Source organism: Notothenia coriiceps, unplaced genomic scaffold, assembly GCF_000735185.1.
Source record: "Notothenia coriiceps isolate Sejong01 unplaced genomic scaffold, NC01 NC01_scaffold00035606, whole genome shotgun sequence".
Taxonomy (NCBI): Eukaryota; Metazoa; Chordata; class Actinopteri; order Perciformes; family Nototheniidae; genus Notothenia; species Notothenia coriiceps.
In genome coordinates this window covers 10,649-32,014 of record NW_011368307.1, presented here as the reverse complement: position 1 = coordinate 32,014, position 21,366 = coordinate 10,649, and the positions used below count along the sequence as shown (strand labels likewise).

General features: G+C 39.6%; 2 protein-coding genes across 2 annotated transcripts in view; one reads left to right on the top strand and one right to left on the bottom strand.

Moving 5' to 3' along the window:
• Window positions 1-603: 603 nt before the first annotated feature.
• On the top strand, window positions 604-14,052 carry LOC104963099 (cytoplasmic dynein 1 light intermediate chain 2-like). The gene is made up of 16 exons (XM_010791656.1): window positions 604-767; window positions 965-1,038; window positions 2,335-2,451; window positions 2,566-2,796; window positions 3,045-3,199; window positions 3,613-3,706; window positions 4,341-4,476; window positions 4,565-4,688; window positions 6,562-6,648; window positions 7,538-7,597; window positions 7,694-7,827; window positions 8,191-8,245; window positions 8,475-8,526; window positions 9,075-9,208; window positions 9,622-9,858; window positions 13,109-14,052. Exons 1-16 carry the CDS (start codon window positions 664-666, stop codon window positions 13,238-13,240), a joined length of 1,926 nt encoding a protein of 641 aa, XP_010789958.1. The 5' UTR covers window positions 604-663; the 3' UTR covers window positions 13,241-14,052.
• Window positions 14,053-14,743: 691 nt separating this feature from the next.
• The window catches only part of mrpl3 (mitochondrial ribosomal protein L3), a gene marked incomplete at its 5' end in the record, with an annotated part of 12,193 nt that continues 5,570 nt past the window's right edge, over window positions 14,744-21,366 (bottom strand). Inside the window, one exon of the mRNA XM_010791655.1 lies at window positions 14,744-14,766. Coding sequence (XP_010789957.1) covers window positions 14,744-14,766 — 23 coding nt within the window. The remainder of the gene's footprint in view (window positions 14,767-21,366) is intronic.

The window sequence follows — 21,366 nt, the reverse complement described above, 5'->3', positions numbered from 1 at the left end:
CCATCAAAAACACATTGTGCAGATTTGCCAATTTCAGAATAATATAATATGTTTTGGTTACAAATATTGATGCATTAAAGGGTTATGAAAGCTGGTAAAGGTGCAGCTGATTTTGTATTACTTCGTATGATGCAGTGTAGCTTGTTAATTTTACTCAAGGAGTAACTAAAGTATGATTTCAGTATTGATTATTTCACATCATTAATCCAAATCTGAAAAGTAACTAAAGGTATTACATACATGTAGTGTAGTAAAGGTACAAAATGGTACCTCTGATTTGTAATGGATTAGAAGTACAAAGTAGCAAAAAAGTACCTCAAAATTATAATTAACTAGTACTATTATGTACTTGAGTAAATGTAGGCTACTTAGTTACTTTACACGACTGCATTTTTAGCCTATCACTGATTTATTTATTTATGTCTTGTATAATATTTAGTTATACGCTTCCCTGAACTTCCCTGAACTTAACTTTCAGTGGATGGTCGGTCCAGATCTGTGCCTGCGGATGAGATCATGCCTGTCTGGGGCAGGGACCCCAGCTTTGTGCGCGCGGACCACGCCCCGGCCCCGGCGTGCGGAGTGTGCACCAGGCTGAGGCTAGTTTAGCACTCAGCTGCTACATCCGGGCGCTCTGCTGCACGGTTTACAAGCCCTGCGAAGATGGCGACTTCAGGGAGGAGTGCATTATTATCCTCCACATCAACTGGACCTAAAAGCACACTGGATAACTCCAACCAAGAGGAAGACGACGGACAGGACTTATGGTTAGCGATGTGTTTCTTCATTTGGTTCATTATGAGTAGGGTTTGTGGTCGCAGAGGGTCCATTGTGCTCGGATGAGGATGGTTTGACAGCTAGCTTGCTAACGAGGCTAGCTAGCATCAGCACCAGACTGACTGGTGACACAGCAGCACTAGCTCGCTTTCAGTTGTTGTCTGTTAATTAATGTTTCTGTCTGCAGGTCCACCATCCTGAGTGAAGTGTCAACCCATTCAAGATCTAAGCTACCGTCGGGGAGAAATGTCCTGGTCATGGGTGGGTATCTGTCTGCAGTCTCCTGGCTAGCCAATAAGCAACGTTAGCGTGCTGCTCATCTCATTCTGCTAGACTTAATGCTGCTCGCTGGCTAAGCTAGCTTGCTTTGGTTTTGATTGTGCTTTTGTGTTGTGAAAGCCTGGTAGCGGGTGCGTCGGCTAACAGAGAAAGACGGGTGTATTTTCCAGAGCGCCTACAATACAAAAGCACGGCCACGGGTGCGCGCATACAAACACACACGCACACACTGACTCCTTTTATTATCTTATAAGCGAGAATCGGGCCGCCTTGAAACACTGCAAGTCATTCTAGCATTCAAGGATGCTAGTTGCTGCTAGGTGAAGATGATGCTGAGGGGACAAGACACATCATCAGCCCTGTGTGTGTGTGTGTTATTTTTATTATGCTGCTGAAGCAGAAAGGGAGCCTCCCCGTCTCGCTCTGTCCTCGTGTCCCGCTGCTGTCCACACACACACACACACACACACACACACACACACACATCCGCCTGGGATAATCCGCAGCCTGCTACTCATTCAAGCTAATCATCGAGTTGGTTACCGAAGCATCTGTCTGTTATGCTATCTCTTACAACATCAGCAAGCCCTGCTTTATGGTGCATTGTGTCCCCTTGACGTATTATGGCAAAGGGCAAAAATGGATGCAGCATAAATGATTACTTATTAAATAAACAATAATAACGTCATGCTATCAGTGTTGAGGCTTTCAGTAATGCCACAACAAGTGTAGATACACTCTGTTGTCGATAGTTGCTGGCAAACTATGTATTATAAAGCCGCATGGGTCTAGTCAAGTGGATTGTTTACAGTATATTTGTGCTGATTAGTTGATTAATGGATTAGGTGATAAACAGTAATAACTACCACTATTTTGCTAATCAAGTAATCACTTAAGTCATTTTTCAAGTAGAATTGCCAAACATTTTCTAATTTTAGCATCTCAAATGTAAGGTTCTGATTTATTTCTCTGTCCATTGTTATAGTAAACTAAATATCTCTGTTATCTTTGTTAAGTTAAGCATGTGGATCAATTTTTTTTTTACCATTTTTGCATTTTATTAACCAATGACTAATGACTGAATTACAGGAGGTTTTGTCAGTTTATGAGTTAATGTGGTTAATCTTTAGGTGCAACCCTTCCTTTATTATAGAAGTAATGATTTCTTAATAGTTATATTGGCATAATTTCAGCAGGGCATGCTGGCATTGATAGGGCTACTACCCATAACCTGTGCTCTATCAATAATTCTGCTTTCTCTTGACTGATTTTGTTTAGGTGAGGTGGGTTCGGGGAAGACCGCCTTGGTTGCTAAGATGCAGGGGGTTGAAGAATTCATGAAAGGGCGTGGCCTGGAATACCTCTACTTCAGTGTCCATGACGACGACATTGATGGTAACCAGCAGCGGCTTGCAGTTTATACATAGAGCTACACATGTCCATGTTGTCTTGTGTTTATTTTTTTCACACTTCAGGCTACTTCTAAAGTATTTATTTTGATGTGTTTAGACCAAACCAGGTGTAATGCCTGGGTGCTAGACGGCGACCTTTACCACAAAGGTCTGCAGGGAGTAGCTGTGCCAGTGGACTCGATCGACAACACGGTGCTGCTGATAACTGTTGACATGTCACGGCCTTGGAACGCCCTGGACTCTCTCCAGAAGTGGGCCGCCGTTGCTAGGGAACACATCGACAAACTCCGGGTCGCCCCGGAACTGCTGCGGGAGCTGGAGCAAAGACGTGAGTCATACTGACAGCAGGCAGGCTGACGAGTAGAAAAAGTTGAACATTTTTTGTATATGTCTGTGTTTCTTTCTCTGAAAGGTTCTTGGCAGTATAAAAACACAAAGAAGCCTCTTTATTAATGTTTTTTTTTAAGCTTTTCATCTTCAATTTTTTAAAGAAAAGTTATGACAATGATAAAGCCAGGTCCTATTATTTGCTTATCGTTGTTTTGGAACATTTTGTTTCTGTGTGTGTGTGTGTAGTTGTAAAACAGTTCCAGGAGTACACAGAGCCAGGCAGTGGGGACGATGGCACCCCGCAGAGGAGGAGTGAAGACGAGGAGAGTGTGCTGCTGCCCTTAGGAGACAACACACTCACACACAACCTGGGAATACCAGTGGTGGTGGTCTGCACCAAGGTATATACTAACTGACTCGCTTATGTGTGGAATCATATTTTACTTTTACATTAAAATATAATGACGTAGTTCCTCTGCATGATACGGCTGACTCTACTCCCTTTTGGTACCGGGTCCTTTTTTCTCTTATTTCATTTTCTACATCAGACACTACCCCCTCAGTGTGGTTGGGATTCTCAGCTGATAGCCACTGCTTGAGGTTCCCGACACTAAATCTTAAATTGCTGAATCAATTAATGGCAACCAAAAACATATGCACGTCAGTTCAAAGATGATGCAAAGATGATTCATGTTGAGTAGTCATGCAGTGGATATTTGAAACCTGTGAAAAATAAATGAAATCACTTATATATACATTTCATCTTCGAACACATGTTCACCAGTGTCTGACATCTACTTATCTCTCCCATCAGTGTGATGCCATCAGCACATTGGAGAAGGAGCACGACTACAGAGACGAACACCTGGACTTCATCCAGTCACACATCCGACAATTCTGTCTGCAGTGTATCCTTTACTGAACATTGTTTTAACAGTGAGCAAAACAGTGCACACACAATAATGTAAAGTGTGCTAAAACAACATTTAACTTTAATGTACACAAGGTTTTTAGTTGAGCTGTTGATCAATGCCACTTACTGCAGTTTCAACGTTAGATGCTAATAATGTAAGGCATTCATTATTCATAAATATTGGTGTTTATTCTCTCTTTATTGATGAAGGATCGAGATCTAACGTGACCAGCAAAACACTTTTTGGTTGTCAGGCCAAAGGCAAAGTTCCCAGCAGTACCGTTATTGCTATATTCTTGCCAATGCAAGCTGTGTCTTGGCCTTAGCTGTTGATATTGCTTTGTTGCAAAGAGAGTTTCATAAAGGTCTTGGATTACACAGTATTGCTTGAAATAGTCTGTTTTACAAAAACATTTCTCCAGTAAATGTGGAAAAGGTATTAGATTTTCAAGGGTTATTGCGTTAGCTGTCCAAGAGTCTGTGTGCTGGAAGCAATTGGTGAAAGCTGTTTTCTGATTTCTATAGTGATACTGTTTTAAAAAGGTTTTCTGTCACTATGGCATTAGTTTTATTTTTGCTTCTGTATTTCAAATTGGTGGCTATGAAAATATTCTTGACGGCCATGTCAGATGGAGCGTCTCTGGTTTACACATCAGTGAAGGAGATGAAGAACCTGGACATCGTGTACAAATATCTGGTCCACAGACTCTACGGCTTTCCCTTCCACTGCCCGGCACAAGTGGTGGAAAGAGATGCAGTCTTCATGTAAGCCTGCTAATGTGTGTGTGTTTGCATACTGTACAGCTGTGGGGCCACTTGTATTTATTTTGTAACCCTGGCTTTGCTCTCTCAGTCCCTCAGGCTGGGACAATGAGAAGAAGATTGCCATACTTCATGAGAACTTCCAGACAGTAAAAGCAGACAACAACTTTGAGGAAGTAATAGTCAAACCGCCAGTCAGAAAGGTACAGAGTCCTGTAAAAAAAGAAAATGTTTTCTTCGATTCTCTAAGGCAGGGGTCGGCAACCCCTGGCACTGGCACGCGGCACCGTAACCAGTGGCACACTAGGAATAAGTGTGCAAAATATTTAAATTGTATTTTCGGATCCTTAACGAGACCGCCGCCAGAGCGCGTCTCCCCGTTACCTGCAGAAGGAAGCCATGCACGCAACGCAGCCCCGCTCTCTTTATCTCCAGGTGACTTTCTGCCGCTTTCCTCCGCGGTGCAGTGCTGATCGTTTCACCACGGAGGAAAGCACTTCACTAATTGCAGTACCCATAAGGAGCTGTAGAAAATGCCGCAGTTTTTGCGTGGCTGTGTATTTAGTTGAAAGCCCAGTGGCGATCTGCTGATCTCTCATCGAAATAATATGCTACAAAGGGGCGGACTGGCCATGTGTGTTGAACTTTCCTGTCGGCTCCCAGAACGTAGTCGAGGAGGGCAGAAGCAACAAGCTTCAGGTTCAATAACCCACTTTAGCTTAAATGACTGGAGAGAGGCGAGCTCTTCTTGGGAGGCCGTTGCGTTTATTTAGCTGTTCTTCTGTTTCACAAAATACATCACCGACGGACCTCTGTTTTTCTGCTTCCTCGTTTCACTTCCAGAAACATACACACGTTCCCTCACTGTCGCTCTACCATNGCATTTCGTATTAGTATAACGGTACCACTTTACAATGAGACTACCCTTATAAAGGATTCATAAAGGGTTTATAATTAGGTTATGAATTAGGTTGTAAGCACTTTTGCTTACAACCTAATTCATAACCTAATTATAAACCCTTTATGAATCCTTTATAAGGGTAGTCTCATTGTAAAGTGGTACCGTTATACTAATACGAAATGCTACATTTTTAGCGATGAACATGTTTCAGACTGCACCTCCCTCTGCTACTGAAGGCTGTTGTTGTTGCCTGGTCATGGCAGCCATGGGGTACAAGAACATTTGGAGAGACACAGCTTAGTTACTAATAGAAGTTACTAATAGAAAAATAACAGGTCAAATAAAATAAGGAAGCTCAAAGTAAAAAGTGCAAACTAGCAGGAACATCTGCAACAGGTTGCATGCACAGTTGGCGAAGGTATGTACATATATATATATATATATATATATATATATATGTGTATATATATATTTGTGTATATGAGTACATGTATTATTGTTATTATTCTTTATTTCCTTATCTATTAATTTTCTTTTAATATTATCTTTTACATTACTTTATTTTTACCTATATATGTATCTATTTATTTATTTACGTTACTAGCTAGGACCGGGAGGGGAGGGGGGGAAAGGGAAAAATATTGACAGTATAAATGTAAACTCATTGTGCCTGACTCAATAAAAACTAAATTTGCACACGGCATCTATTGCACGTCTGTCCGTCCTGGGAGAGGGATCCCTCCTCTGTTGCTCTCCCTGAGGTTTCTCCCATTTTTCCCTTTAAACTTTGGGTTTTCTTTGGAAGTTTTTCCTTGTACGATGTGAGGGTCTAAGGACAGAGGGTGTCGTATTGTCATACTGATATTCTGTACAAACTGTGAAGTCCACTGAGACAAATGTAACATTTGTGATATTGGGCTATATAAATAAACATTGATTGATTGATTAAATAAAAATAAAAAAACAGCAAAATGTGACATGTTTGAAAATGTAAATATTGAACACATACATCCTTTGGAAATAAAGCTATTATTTTGCCAAAATAATGTCCACACATTAGCATTTATTAACAAACATTAGCTATTTGTAAGTAATGATACAATTATGGATCAGCAAGCTGCTTAATGTAATTGTATGAAACCTCTTTTTGTGACATGACATAAACATCAATGTGTGATTTTGCCCAGCTGCAATGGGAATGCATCAACCCTAAATACCAGATGAAGAAGAAGAACTACAGAAACTCTGGTGTTGTTATTCTCAACCACTGTAAGGTGAAGTAAAACCATTTAATATCCTTCTACTTCCTGCTATCCTCCCTGCACGTGTCTCACAGGGCAAGGGCTACACATAATGAGTATTGTTATTGTTGATTAAAGATTCTGTGTGGGGTTTCCTATCAAGTAACAACAGTTATTTACTTTCACTGTTTCTCACAAAGACACATTTTGTCTTTCTTTGAATGCATTTCTCCCCTTATTAACATTTGCAAAATGTTTTTGACTTTTCCACATTTGCTTGCTAGCAGTCTTGTTCTCTGCTGCCTTTGTTGGTCTCATTTCTCCGCTCTGTCATACATTACCAATCAACTTAACTGGTTAGTTGTTTACTGTTTAATGTGGTAACAGACAGCTTTTCAATCTTCTTCTTGTATCATTAGTGAAACGGCTACAATCAATGATGCAGTGAAGATCTATTATTGTGAAAGGGAGAACGCGACCTTGACACAGACTGAATGGCCTTGTATAGCGAGGTTTATAGGGAACAACTCTTAACACTGAAGGTGTCATTAGTCTTCACCCATTACCTTGTACATTTACTTCGTAGTGATAAGTTAAAGCCAAAATGTTATCTAATGCCACATGAGTCATTACAGTGAAATATTTCAAACACACAGCCCAAGGTTGTTTTTAAATTGCCTGTTTTGTCCAACCTTGAGTTACATAACAAGGATCGTAAAGTTAAAAGTAATAAAACAGAGACCACCAGTAAAACTATTGACTCCTGTACTACAGTATACAAACATTATTTGTGACTTGGTGTTATCTAAACATTTCATTATTTTAGCTCTAATAGCGTGCCGAGCATCAACATAATTCAGCTTTTATTGTATCCTACCTTGAATTCATGACATCTCTAAATCTCGGCACTCCTCTTTGACAGATCATCAAAATGTATTCCTTCCTGGAGTACATCATGGGAGGCTGCCAAATTCAGTTCACAGTACGTTTTGTCACATATAATCTCCCCAATATTTATAGCAGCATGTCATTGTCTGTCCATTCTCATTCAAGCTGTGTGTGTGTGTTTCTGTCTCAGGTGGCAATAGACTTCACAGCATCCAATGGGGATCCCAGAAACAGCTGCTCCCTCCACTACATCCACCCCTACCAGCCCAACGAGTACCTCAAGGCGCTGGTGGCTGTCGGGGAGATCTGCCAAGACTATGACAGGTAGGAACTACTCCATCAATCCTCATTTATCAAATCCTGACACCTACACACACACACACACACACACACACACACTCTCTCTCTCTCTCTCAAACACAGACACATACAAACACACACACACACTCTCTCTCTCAAACACAGACACACACACAAACACAGAAACACACACACACACACACACACACACACACACACACACACACACACACACACACACACACACACACACACACACACACACACACACACACACACACACACACACACACTGGCTCTTCCCTCTCATGGTTTTGCACCCATCCTTTGGCCTCTGTACCTTTCTCTATTGTTTTCATTGAATCCTGCGCTTTTCTCTTCCTCCAGTGATAAAATGTTCCCTGCTTTTGGTTTTGGAGCACTGATACCACCTGACTTCAAGGTAGGACATTTGGGATGTGTGTGTTTGTGTGTGTTTGCAGTAGCAGAGGGAGTTCTGGTAACTCAAGATTAAGATGTAATACCTCCTTCGAAAGGCACAGCTTGCCTTTGATCAACATGAAAAGAGAATGCATCTGCCGACCTGTAAATTGGACTGAACGTGTTGTAATGAGTGTTCGCTTTAACGTGCCGGTAAAAAAAAAGCCCTGTGTTCTCTCCCCCACATGAAGGTTTCACACGATTTCGCCGTGAACTTTGATGAGGACAATCCTGAATGTGCTGGTGAGCTTTGAAGCAAACTTCACTTCATTAACACAGACTTCTTGACTCACAGAAATGTTTATTAATGCACCACAAGATCGAAAGCAGTCTTACAATATCACATCTCCACGTCTCTCATCTCTCAGTCTCATATTTATCCTTCCATATCAATCTCCACTCTCTGTTTATTCCCCACAACCCATACAAATACACACACTTTAACACACACATACATGCAGCCAGGAGATTTGTCAATATGCTGCAAGACGTATTCCAGCCTCTACGATACCAAAAAATAACAACACTAATCTTTATGTGTGAAATAGGCTTCTGCGCTCTTCTCCCCACATAAGCGTTCCTGCTGTGAAGGTGTTTGTTAGCTTTGGCTCATGTGGACCAATAGTTTTTGAAAAATGCCCAGTCACCTAGAAGTGCAATCACAGGCGCAGATTTACTTTAGCAGAAACCTTTGCAAGAACAAGAACTTTAACTCTGAGAGGTCAGTGCAGCGTGAAACACGGACAGATAGAAATGGCGAAACAACATGTGTTTGTTTGTGTGTTTTTTAGGGATCCAAGGTGTGGTTGAGGCATATCAGAATTGCCTCCCTAAGATCCAGCTCTACGGGCCCACCAACATCGCCCCGATCATACAGAAAGTGGCCTCTTCTGCGTCCGTGGAGATGCACACAAAAGAGGCCATGGTGAGGGAGAGAATGAAAGACATTTGGAAAAAAAGAAAGATGCCATTTTGTTCCTGTTGTTGTGATTTTTGGTGTTTGCACTGGCACACGGGGGGATGAGGGAAAGACAATGATAAGGCATAAAGTGAGACATCAGATGGGAAATAGGGAATGAAGCAGGGTGGAAAGGGATGCATTTTAAAAGAGGGAGGAAGTGATTTATATTCATTTAATATCAGGCATACATTTCAGAGCCCAAATTCCTCTCTGCCTTAATGCCTCTAGCTTCTCTATGTCTCTCTTGTGTATTAGAATAGAGTTTTATTTAAATTAGCTGCTGTCAAGAAGTCACTTTTTAAAACATTAGAGTCATTGAACATCAATTCCTCCTGCCCACACCCTCCTGCATCCTCTCATAACTTTCTCCCCACCAGGAATACTTCATCCTGCTGATCCTGACAGACGGCGTGATCACCGACATGGCGGACACGCGAGAGGCCATCGTGCACGCTTCCCACCTGCCCATGTCAGTCATCATCGTCGGCGTGGGCAACGCTGACTTCACAGACATGCAGATATTGGACGGGGACGATGGGATCCTGCGTTCACCAAAGGGCGAGCCGGTCCTCCGCGACATTGTCCAGTTCGTCCCCTTCAAGGACTTCAAACATGTGGGTTTCAGCTAAGAGGAGGGGTGAAGGGCGAGGGATAGAAGTCTGCATCTCTGGAAAAATCATAGAGCTTTGATAAATGCAAACCAGGCAGTACATTTGAGTAATCCTCCAGGGAGGTCAACATCAAGGCATATAGAAATGGGGCACTAACTAACAGTGCAGCAGACTGCGTTTGCACTAGAAATAAATTGCACTAGATGCAGTTTTTCAGCTATTTTTGTACCTTTGTGCGTAACTACCTGCTACCGGGCTTCCTGCTCGAAGAAAGTTAAGAGCTTTCCCAAGCTGAATAACAAAATGATAGGATAAAAGACATGTAAGGTCACAAAAGAGTATCTACATTATAGCATTTCACATCAAGGCCAGAGGCTTTTAAAAAGCTTCTGAGTAGGGCTAAGTGTTACTTAAAATCTTTCAATACCGTTGCCAGAACAACACCTGAGGCTCTGTTCACAAAAACAAATTTCCACAAATTGCATCATCTTTTCTTCTTCCTAAATGTATACAAGCACATTTCTGATTTCGAACAAAGGTAGGCCAATGGCAGCCTGTAATTAACACCTGACCCCCGCAGCAAAATTACATAACCCCCTTCCAAAAGCACTTTTTACTATCATAAGTAACATTTGAACTTTAACACGAGTTGAATGAATGCCCCAAAAGTCAGCCATACAAACTGAGGTTACTGCGCCTCATTCTGCAATGTGCTATTTTAAGCAGCATGTAGATGAATAAAACATATTGAAAATATAATCCTTTTAAAGTGGGATTATATAACATTTGAATGAAGGAAAAACACAATCCTCCTCTTACAAATGAGATGTTCAACTCATAAGCAAAGAACACACCCCTGTTTAATTTGCACTCTGTAGTTTTTCAAATACAGCCTTATTTGGTTCAGTATGACCAACATTGACTAATGTTAGCAAAGTTTTGATAGATGTTGCCTTGTAGCAGACATCATTGAGTTAGTTTGTTTTCTTGATGACATTTCTTATTTTCTACATTATCCTGTTGAGCAAAATAACATAGCTTTGTGTTTGAGTTCACTTTACAGTCTACATTTCACAGCTGTGGCCAACCGTCAGTCCCATTTGACCATGACAGATTTGCTTCTCACAGAAACAAATAGCTGACATTTGACCAGAAATGGCATGCTGGTGACTTTTTATAAGGTCACAACAACAGCACTTTTATCAAACCATAAATCAAGCAACACACTGTTTTCTCCAACACTGATCATTCCTCTCTTCTTTTTTTTTTTACAAATGAGTATCTTTATAAGCTACTGTGGCCCAATGGAGAAAGTGAGATCTGGCATTGCCTACAATCATAAAACAAACAAATACGCTTACAATTTTAAATAAATGGCTCTAAAATATATAAACAAACAAAACATATTGATAAGTGGTAGACCTGTGTGGATGAATGGATTTGTATGAGGAGATGTTTAATCAAAAAGTGGGTAAACCTTCTTTGTTGTTTCTTTAAAACAGAAGTCAGTTCAATAGCAAGCGGTGCTATAAGTCAAGGACAGACTGAGAGACAGCGTAGAGAAAGTTCTTCTTTAGCGGTGGCAGTGTGTTTGGGTGTGTCTCTGTGTGGGTGTAAATTAGTTGTGTGGGTGTCAAGAAGTGCTGTATTTAGAGGGTAGCAAGCGTGAGTGTGTGGGCGTAATATGCTTGGCTTGCTCGTCAAAACACATAAGCTGTGTGCGCACTGTGTGTGTGCGCGTGTCTTCCTATCTGGTGGCATTCATTTTGCCTGACTTTGACAGCGTCTATTTTGCCGGGTCGGTTATGGTGAGTTTGTTCTGTGACAGGTTGAGGAATCAACAAATTACATTCCAGCTTAACAGAAAGAGAGCGGGGAGAAGGAGAAGAAGCATATAAGAAAAACAGTCAGAGAGGGGAGGTGGGGAATACATCTGAATGAACAGAGGTGGATGCTGGTGGGAGAGAGTGCTGGTGGTGGTGCTGGAGGGGGGTCAACAGGAGACCGGAGCTAAAGACAAAAGGGAGCGAGGGAGTGTGTGACAGAGGTGGAGAGGTGATTTTCTGCTCTGTCGTTTCTTTTCAGAAGGGATTAGCAGGACGGAGCTTCTGTGAGACAGGCAGAGTGTGGGATAACAGGTAGATAGGAGCCGAGGAGAGAGAGAGGGAGGAAGGGTGGAAATGAGAGGAGGGAGGGGAGTTGGGGTGGGTGCTCTTTGATGGTGCATTGTCTCTGGGAATTATGTGAGACGGAGTACGACAGACTCTCTGACTTTGAGGGGTTCGGAAGTGTGTGTGTGTGTGTGTGTGTGTGTGTGTGTGTGTGTGTGTGTGTGTGTGTGTGTGTGTGTGTGTGTGGCGCAGGAGCATGTGTGTGTGTTCATGCAGACGAGTGGCTTCATGTACAAAGAAATATGTTTGTCTTTTTCTCTTTGCTGATCATAGGTACAGTCTTCAGTGTTATTCATATCTGTTGTACTTTTGCTGTAGATTCAAAAGTAACAGTATTTCCCCTATTCAAGTCCTTCGAGAACTGACACAAATCTGCTTTCTTTTACTTGAATGCATTCTCTGTATTATCATATTGATTTCAAAATGGTTATTTTGTGCATGCATATGTAAAAATAAATCATATATGGTCCATATATGGAATGCATAAGATACAGATATATAAATGTACAGAAATGATTGCCTCCATTACCTTCCAAGCCTACTTCCATACAATGAGTCTGGAGAAAACAATAGATCAGAATACAATGAATAATAATAAACACTTCACAGCATGCATATCATGAATACTTTCATAGGGTGTCTTGCCCCTTAAGAGTATCAGAAACATTTTCTGAGTCAAATAATAGCAAAGTAGGAAAATAAATGGCACTAATTACCATTATTGACTCATACAGCACTGTACTGCACCTACGTTTAATATTCATGGTCCTTTACTTTTCCCTGTAAATGTTATTGCTTTTTTAAATTATTTTCCAATGTGTTTTTTCAAGTGCCATTTTGTGAGCACATAGACACCAAGCTATGGTAGGTCAAAAAGGTGAAAGCAGGGATGTTTTGAGGTTGTCAAATGAGCTTGTCCGATCGCATCAGTCTCACTCATTCAGACCTTTGACAGCATCTGGCTCAACTGTAAATCTTAGCATCCTGGAATCATGCATGGCTAAGTGATGCGTGTTGTAGTGACGTCTCTCTTCCTCTCTCTTCCTCTCTCTTCCTCTCTCTTCCTCTCTCTGTGCTTCCAGGCCTCCCCAGCTGCACTGGCTAAGAGTGTTTTGGCAGAAGTCCCTAACCAGGTGGTGGATTACTACAACGCTAAAGGCATCACACCCAAGTGTATGTCTGACTATGAGTCCACAAGAACCTTCAGCCCCTGACAATGGACTACATGCAAACACACTCTCAAATGCACAAACACATATGTCATATACATATACATTTACGTACTGTATAATACAAATGTACCCATGTAAAAGCACAAGCACACATACACACCAACAAATATGTACACATAACCATATTACCTAAATACATTAGTCTAGCTCAGAGAATTAGCTCGTTCTGGTGAAACAATTTGAACCACTCCATTGGTGACTATTGCATGTTTGGCCATAATGGCATCACCTTGGAGATTATTATTACCTATTGTATATCTACAAGATGTTTATAGAAATAAGAGCAGTCTTCTGAACCTGCATGCAGAGTCAGACCATAACCCACCCAAAGAAATGACACTTCTACCTTATTTAGATAACTAGCAAGTACATAACCCAAAAGATGGGCAAAGCCAAAATATGTGACTGCATAGCCCTAAATGCTTGAAATTAGCAATGCAAATGTTATTTATGGGAGTGGTAGAGTCCCTGTTAGTGTACCGCATAAATGCATGAATAATTCAGTTCCTGCTAATATCCAATCTCCAGTCCCACTTGCTAGTTATGAAATAAAGTATCTATGTCATTTGTGTGACATTCAGGGTTGTCTTGGGTGTTTTGGGTTCTTTTCTACAGATTTGTTTGAGATTTTGCTAAATGGAAATGAACAAATGAATAATTGTAATAATTTCTTAATAACCTTCTTACATTGTAAAGAGCTTTGGGAAGATAGCAAAGCGTGTGTGGTAGACTCTCATCTGTGAGCTTTTCTGTATTCTGCATGTTGATTATAATAAAGACAAGTTGGTTTCTCACTCTTGTGTGATCTGATGTTTGTGTACATTTATAATTGTATTAAACATGTTGGGGGAACATTGTTCAAATTGATGCCAAATTGGGACTTCCCCTTTTGGGACAATTTGGAAACACATTCAACTTTATATTTAGATTAAAATATGAGTATGCAGTGATTATAATCAATTTAAGGTTACGTGTATTCCTCCTGAGAAAAAGCTAAATGTATTCAGGTATCCAGGGTGGGGATATAATATAGAATAATACAAATATACTGTAGTCTATTTAATTATTTTTCATGTAAGCTCCTATTTCTCTGCATGTTTGCACTGAATATACATACTATTTGTAGAAGCAGATCTATGTGTCAGATATCACACATGTCTGTGAGTCAACACTGTTATATGTGTGTGTGTGTGTGTGTGTGTGTGTGTGTGTGTGTGTGTGTGTGTGTGTGTGTGTGTGTGTGTGTGTGCGTGTGTGTGCGTGTCTGTGTAAATTAAGTGTTTGTGGCAGTTTCTCTAATAGAGTTCTGGGTCATGACATCTTGACATCTCTCTTTCAGTCTCTCTAAATCTCCCAGGCAGACATTAAAATGCAAGAATAAATGATCCCACAGACCTACATTTAGTTAATTAGGGAAAACCAAAGTTAGGCTTTTCTGAGAGTGTACTCCATACGTGCCTCGGTATCTGACAGTCAGATCAGTATTCACCACACGAGCCTCCGGATATCTGTTTCAGAGACAAATATCAAAATACTTACAGAGACGATTAGTTGTATAAAGGCAAATTGCACCTTCTGTACTTTTATGTTCTTGCCTTTTACAGCACCTATTATTGTCTAAAGCCATACTGTACATATGTATTAAATTAACTGGGACATGGGTGCAAAAGAAGTGACAATGATTTTCAAAAAACAGTACAGTACAGTATTATACTGTAATTCAGTAGACCACTATATAGGTGCTCCAAATTAATAGTACATGTTTTATTTGATAAGAAATAACAATAACATTTATTTCGCTTTTTTGAACATAGTTTCTTTATTATTGTTTCTGCATTCATAGCTCCAGAACTTCTATGTGAAATGACCTCAAGGTGAAACTGCTGTGTCAACTTTGTTTCCAAGGTCAAGAATTAACTAATTGTTTTAGTTCCTGTTGGGGCTTATGAACCAAGCCGTCAACAAATATATATTCATATAAACATAATAGTTTCATTGCTTTTTTGGTAAGAGATTGAATAGATTAAAAAACGTATATCTGCCAGCACGATGCGGAACCTTTTTTTTTTACCCTCTGTATGGCGGAACTATTTAGTTACGCACCGGAAGTTTCCAGGGTGACATTAGGACAGGACGAAAAGGAAGGCATGGTTTTTCTGATGTTGTTAGACCCCATGCGCCTCTAGTTTATGTGTATATATTTTTTATTTATGTGATAGTGTGTATATTAAACAGCGCAATGTTGGCGTGGAGCGGTCGGTTTCTTCTTCAGCGGGGGTCTGGGCTCATCTCTCTCCGAGCAGCAGCTGAAAGGTAATGCTAACTGGATGTTGTGCTAATGTAACTGTAGCTTCAGTATGTAATGTAAGCTTATCTAAAGTAGGTCGCTGTCGTTAATGAGGTGCAGTTTATTTATTTACTGCACTTTGCTGTTTTTAAACCAAGTCAATTATGTGTTAAGAAACTGGCTTTATGAGATAATTTAGTCATTTGAGTAAAGCTAAATCTAGCTTAATTGCCTCTGCTTACCTGTGACCAGTGGTGTAATGTAACAAAATCCATTTACTCAAGTACTGTACTTAAGTAAAATTATTAAATACTTTTACTTTACCTGAGTATTTTCAGTTTTTGCTACTTTAAACTAATACTTCACTACATTTTAAAAGCCAATATTGTACTTCTTACTCCTCTACATTTATTTGACAGCTTGTGTTGCTAAATTAGTTACTTTTTAGGTTTAGATTATTAGCTAATATAAATAAGTTAGTTTATAAACTTTGAGATATATATTCATATCTAAAGATATAAGCAGTATATCAAGTTATTCAAATTAGCTCTACATTTAACAGTTGTGATAAAAACACATTGGTACCTTAAGTATATTTTGATGCTGATACTTTTGTAATTTTACTCCAAATACGATTTTGAATGTAGGTCTTTTTTTAAGTATAGTATTGCTACTACTTAAGTAACACATCTGACTACTTCTTCCACCACTGCCTGTGAAGTTGAGTGTTATATCTATACTATATATATCATACTATTGCAAATATCTCCTACGGTTCTCCATGCATTTTGTGTAGTGTTTTTCATGTATGCAAAACTCTTCTTCCTTAGATATTTTTTATATTCTGCAAGATATACTGCAGAGAAAGTCATAAATGACTGAACGGATTAACCACACCACAGTCCCAGTCTTGTCAGTAATAAATGAGTAATATCTTGATAGCCATCTGCAAACAGACGTGGGCAGACGACAGAAGGTCAACAGGGTTTAATCAGACCTCATATTTTTTTTCTACGACGGAGTATTAGGGACAAGACTTAGAGAAAAAAAACAGAGAGATTTCGAGAATAAAGTCGTAATAATACGAGAATAAAGTTATAATTACGATAATAAAGTCGTAGTTTCATAAGTGACTTGAGAAGCGGACTTGGAGGAGATTGTCTCCTTTCTGCAGGAGGAAATGTCTGGTTCTGGCCGACTACATTACATTACATTTAGCTGACACTTTTATCCAAAGCGACTTACAATAAGTGCATTCGACCAACAAGATACAACCTTGAAGAAAACAGAATCATATGAGTACATCAGGTTTCATAGAGCTAAAACATTTCAAGTGCTACTCAACTGGCTTTAGATAAGCCAGTCCTTTATTAGTATATAAGTGCTTTGTTACTTGTCGCTCGAAGTGGAGACGAAAGAGATGAGTTTTCAGTCTGCGCCGGAAGATGTGTAAGCTTTCTGCTGTCCTGATTTCAATGGGGAGCTCATTCCGATTCCACTACAAGGCTATCGTTCGACTCCTTCTGGATCCAAAGCCTTGATTACAAGTCTCATCGTTTCTTGTGAAACAACAAATCCCCTTTGAACAGCTCGTAGACAACCTCCAAGGAAAGGAGACAATCTCCTCCAAGTCCATTTGGTTCTTTCTTCGAAATAATAGACATAGTTTCTTGCACAACCTTTTCAAAGTTCTAATACTTATGATAATCTGATGCTGATGTGCCAAAAGATTAAGTATTTCGTTATTTGAGAAACCTAAACTAAAGCACTGCTTCACAAGATGCTCCACATTCCTCATTGTATTGCAGGACGCTGCTGTTGTCTCCTTCTCAAGTCACTTATGAAACTACGACTTTATTCTCGTAACATTACGACTTTATTCTCATAATATTATGACTTTATTCTCGAAATCTCTCTGTTTTTGTTTTCTAAGTGTGGCTCTAATACTCCGTCGTACTAAAGCAATGATATTTACCAAAATGCATAAACTGTCCATATCAATGTGCGGACCTAAACCTGGTGTTACCTATTAGCAAGGACGCTGCAGTGACTAAACTGACTCGCTAAGCTAAAGTGAGTAGTAAGAGACGTGAAGCAACAAGGCACCTTTCAGTTAAGGTTATGCAGTGAATTCATAAATCGGCCCTGAGATAGGATTCTCCGAAAATGAGTCGTTTTGCGGTAAAAAATATCTATCTCTGTTCGGCTTAATTGTAAATGGCATTTATTTGAGTTTGAAGCTGTGCATCAGACAATAAGAACTCTACAAATTTGTTACCTCATATTGTAAGAAATTGGGATGGTCTCTAACTTAAATTACATCTAATTGAATTTTTTTTGTATATATATATATACATATATATGAAATAATGAACAAGCAAAGTCATCTTTAGTTCCCTGATATAAATAAGCACATTTGCGTGCAAAACTCTTGTATTGATCGGTCACAGTTGTGGATATGTGTCTGACTAGGGATGTAACGATATACCGAATATCGCGGTATCGCGGTAAATAAACTTCCCAATACCGTCGTGAGACTGAAAAAATCTACCGTGATTTAAAAAATTTTTTTTATTTTTTTTAAAAATATAATTTTTTTTAAACACTTTTTTTTTAAAAATCTTTATTTAACCAGGTGGTCCCATTGAGATCATCGATCTCTTTTTCAAGAGAGACCTGTCCAACATGGCAGCAAGTAGGTTACAACATGACAATAAAACAACAGATAACACAAAAGGACATTGTATTTACAGGGCTACATTTACACACCTAGAGAACCATATATTTATATCTCGCAATGTCAATAAGCCTGGCGTTAGACTTTTTCGCTGTCCGTCATTTTGACAGACAGGATCGTAAAATATCCGTCATAATCCCTTATTACCCGTCGGGTCTGAACAGTTCACGATAGAGCATGCTCGTGAACTGTCAACGGGGGGGGGCGGCGGTGTTATGCCGTGTGTGCATGCACCTCGCGGGACGCGCACACCGTAAAGCAAAACCTCCCAGACATGTATTGATCTGTACGGCAAAGTACGGTTTGGAAACTATATAATTTCCTTTTGGAGGGCATGCATAACACGGCATAACACCAGAGCCTGGCTGCGGGGAAACGTTGGCGCTGTTCCGAGTTTGTTATAATCTGTCAAAATGACAGACTGCTTTCAGATTTTTCCGTCATTGTTAAACAAAATATTCGGTTAACGCGACCACTGGTGTCCCAGCAACATCAGTACCAAGCGAGAGAGTTTTTTCCAGAGCAGGGGATATTGTAAATGCCCAAACATCCCAGCTTATAAATACCTGGAAATGTGGACATTCTCATATTCCTAAAAACCTGTCTGATGATGCTGAGTGAGTGACTAGTGAGTTTGAGTTGAGTTACTTGAAAAACTAAAGTGAAACTTGATTTATTTTTTTGCAGGGTCTGATTATTAAATGTCCTTGTTTATTTGTGAGATGCAGTGGCATAAAGAAAATGCTTACTTTGTTTGGTAGTAATAGTAGGTACAAAAACACTGGTTTTCTTGTTCCAGTCTGTTACCGTCACTTTGTTTTTGACACTTTAAAATACTGCTATCCTACAAAAATGCTGTAAAAATCTGATTTATTATGTAATAAAAAAACATTTTCCGAGTAAAAAATGTTTTATTGAAAAAAAAACATTTTAGAATTTTTTTTTCCTTCCCTTTATTATTCAATATCGCGATAAATACCGTACCGTGGACTTGTTATCGCGATATTATCGTACTGTGAGTTTTTGGTATCGTTACATCCCTACTATATTGTAATTATTTATATAGGCTTTTTCGATCAAAAATGTTCGGGGTCGGTCAGGGGGTCTTGGCTGAGAAAATGTTTCAAAGGGGGTACATTACTGAAAAAAGTTTGAGAAGCACTGATCTAAACAGCCAAAAAACGATGTCACATGTCATCCAGAGTCAACTAAACAGATTGATTGCCAGGTATGTTGTTGAGGACATGCTGCCCATCGCAACGGTCGAGTCTGTTGCATATATCAATGGGCCATAGAGAACAATACCCAACAACCGTGACTTCCCAAAACTGTCAAGAAAGACATAAGTAAATTTACGTGAAACATTACACAGACCCAGTTTACACTGGTTTTGCATACTAAAAAAACAACTAATGAACTTTTCACTTTTTTATCATAACCGATGTCATGATGGAGGAAACAAACGTACCTCGAGAAATTCGGACAAAAGAAACATACACTCTGTAAATAATTCTGACGAATTACACATAAGTCATTTACGTGAAGACTACACGGACCAATTTTCTTTTTATTTGGACCTTATAACTAAAGATTTTCGGTTTGGTTTACATTAACGATGTTGCGAACAAACGTGAAAAAAAGTCCTAAGAAAATTTACTTACGAATTAAACAAACAAAAATACGGTGAAAAAACTGCATGGAAACAATCTAACTTGTACCCTATGTTTTAACCGTAGAAAAAAGTTAGCGTCGATTATACACACCCAAATTTTTACACAGTGATGGGCGGAAAAATGTCGAGCGACTTACAGACCGGGTCGACTTAAAACTCTATATATTTTAGACCGGGTTTGACTTACACATTAACTTATCGGGACTGAATTGTCATGAAGAACTAAAAAATATAAGATATAAAGATAGTAACCGGAAGTGAAGACGGGGGATACGTTTCATACAACTGAGAATTTATAAAAAAGTAAAGGTTTATTTGTAATTAAGCTTGTTTTTATTGTAATAAATTGTTTTTATTAAGTTACTTGCCGAAATTGGTGATCGCCAGTGTGTTCAGTGTGCGATGACTATTCATGAAAACATAATATCACATCCTGTGAATACTAATATTTAGATTTACACATCAAAATAAGTACAAAATTGTACTAAACATGTTATACTGACTTTATCGACCACACGTACAAAATAACACAGACTGTGTAATTATAGCTAAACATTTTCGTAGTGTCTGTCTTTCCGTATCCCTACCCATGGCTCGGGCCATATTTGCCCGGGGCCCCGACTTAATAATTTCTCCCCTGGCACCATGGCAAATTCGAGGCTGCAATAGACAGAAAAATAGCGCATGACCCTCTGTAGCGATTTTTTTATATAACAGTACAATAATAACGCATGTGTTTGTACATATAACGTCAAACATCACAGCGGTCTGAGCAAAAGATTTGCGTTTTTCTGTCGTTTTTAACGCAGCTACTAATGAAAAATCATAAACAGCTAGAGAGAGGGCGGACGAACGCTCCCCTGCCCGTCAATGTGTGTGCGTCGAACGATGTACGTCGCGTTGTGTGTGTGCCCCCTCTTACCGCCTCTCTTGCGCGGCTCCAAACCAATTTGCAATGGGCAAGAGCTACACCCTGTTACCGCGCATGGTTTCTTCACGTTCAATTCTCCAAATCGTACATTCCCGCCATTGTGCTCGCGGTTACACACACGATTCTGTAAATAGGTTTTCACGTGGTGCTAAGTCTGCCTCTTTACGTGGCCCAAACTGAACCAGAAGATCATCGAGAGGGGTAGGTGCTCATTGCAAAAGGTGCAGTCCACAATACATACCGATCCGTCGTTGTGTGTCTCAATTGATGTAATAATGTTGTACCAATTACTAATCGTCAAACAACCCGCGTTCAAATGAATTTTTTTCATTGATCATATATCAATATCAATGACGAGAGTTTTTCATTGATAGAATTAAATAATCAATGATTTAAATATTTTCTTGATTGTGCAAGTAATGAAATTTTATTATTGTATTTTTATGCTTCCAAAAACACAACAAAAACCGACTGTCAACGC

What these genes read in the sequence shown, in the direction of transcription:
- LOC104963099 (XM_010791656.1), top strand. Translation starts at nt 664, where the DNA reads ATGGCGACTTCAGGGAGGAGTGCATTATTATCCTCCACATCAACTGGA. An exon ending in GCTGCCAAATTCAGTTCACA is followed by an intron (nt 7,598 to 7,693) that starts GTACGTTTTGTC and finishes TTTCTGTCTCAG; the next exon opens with GTGGCAATAGACTTCACAGC. An exon ending in GGACAATCCTGAATGTGCTG is followed by an intron (nt 8,527 to 9,074) that starts GTGAGCTTTGAA and finishes TGTGTTTTTTAG; the next exon opens with GGATCCAAGGTGTGGTTGAG.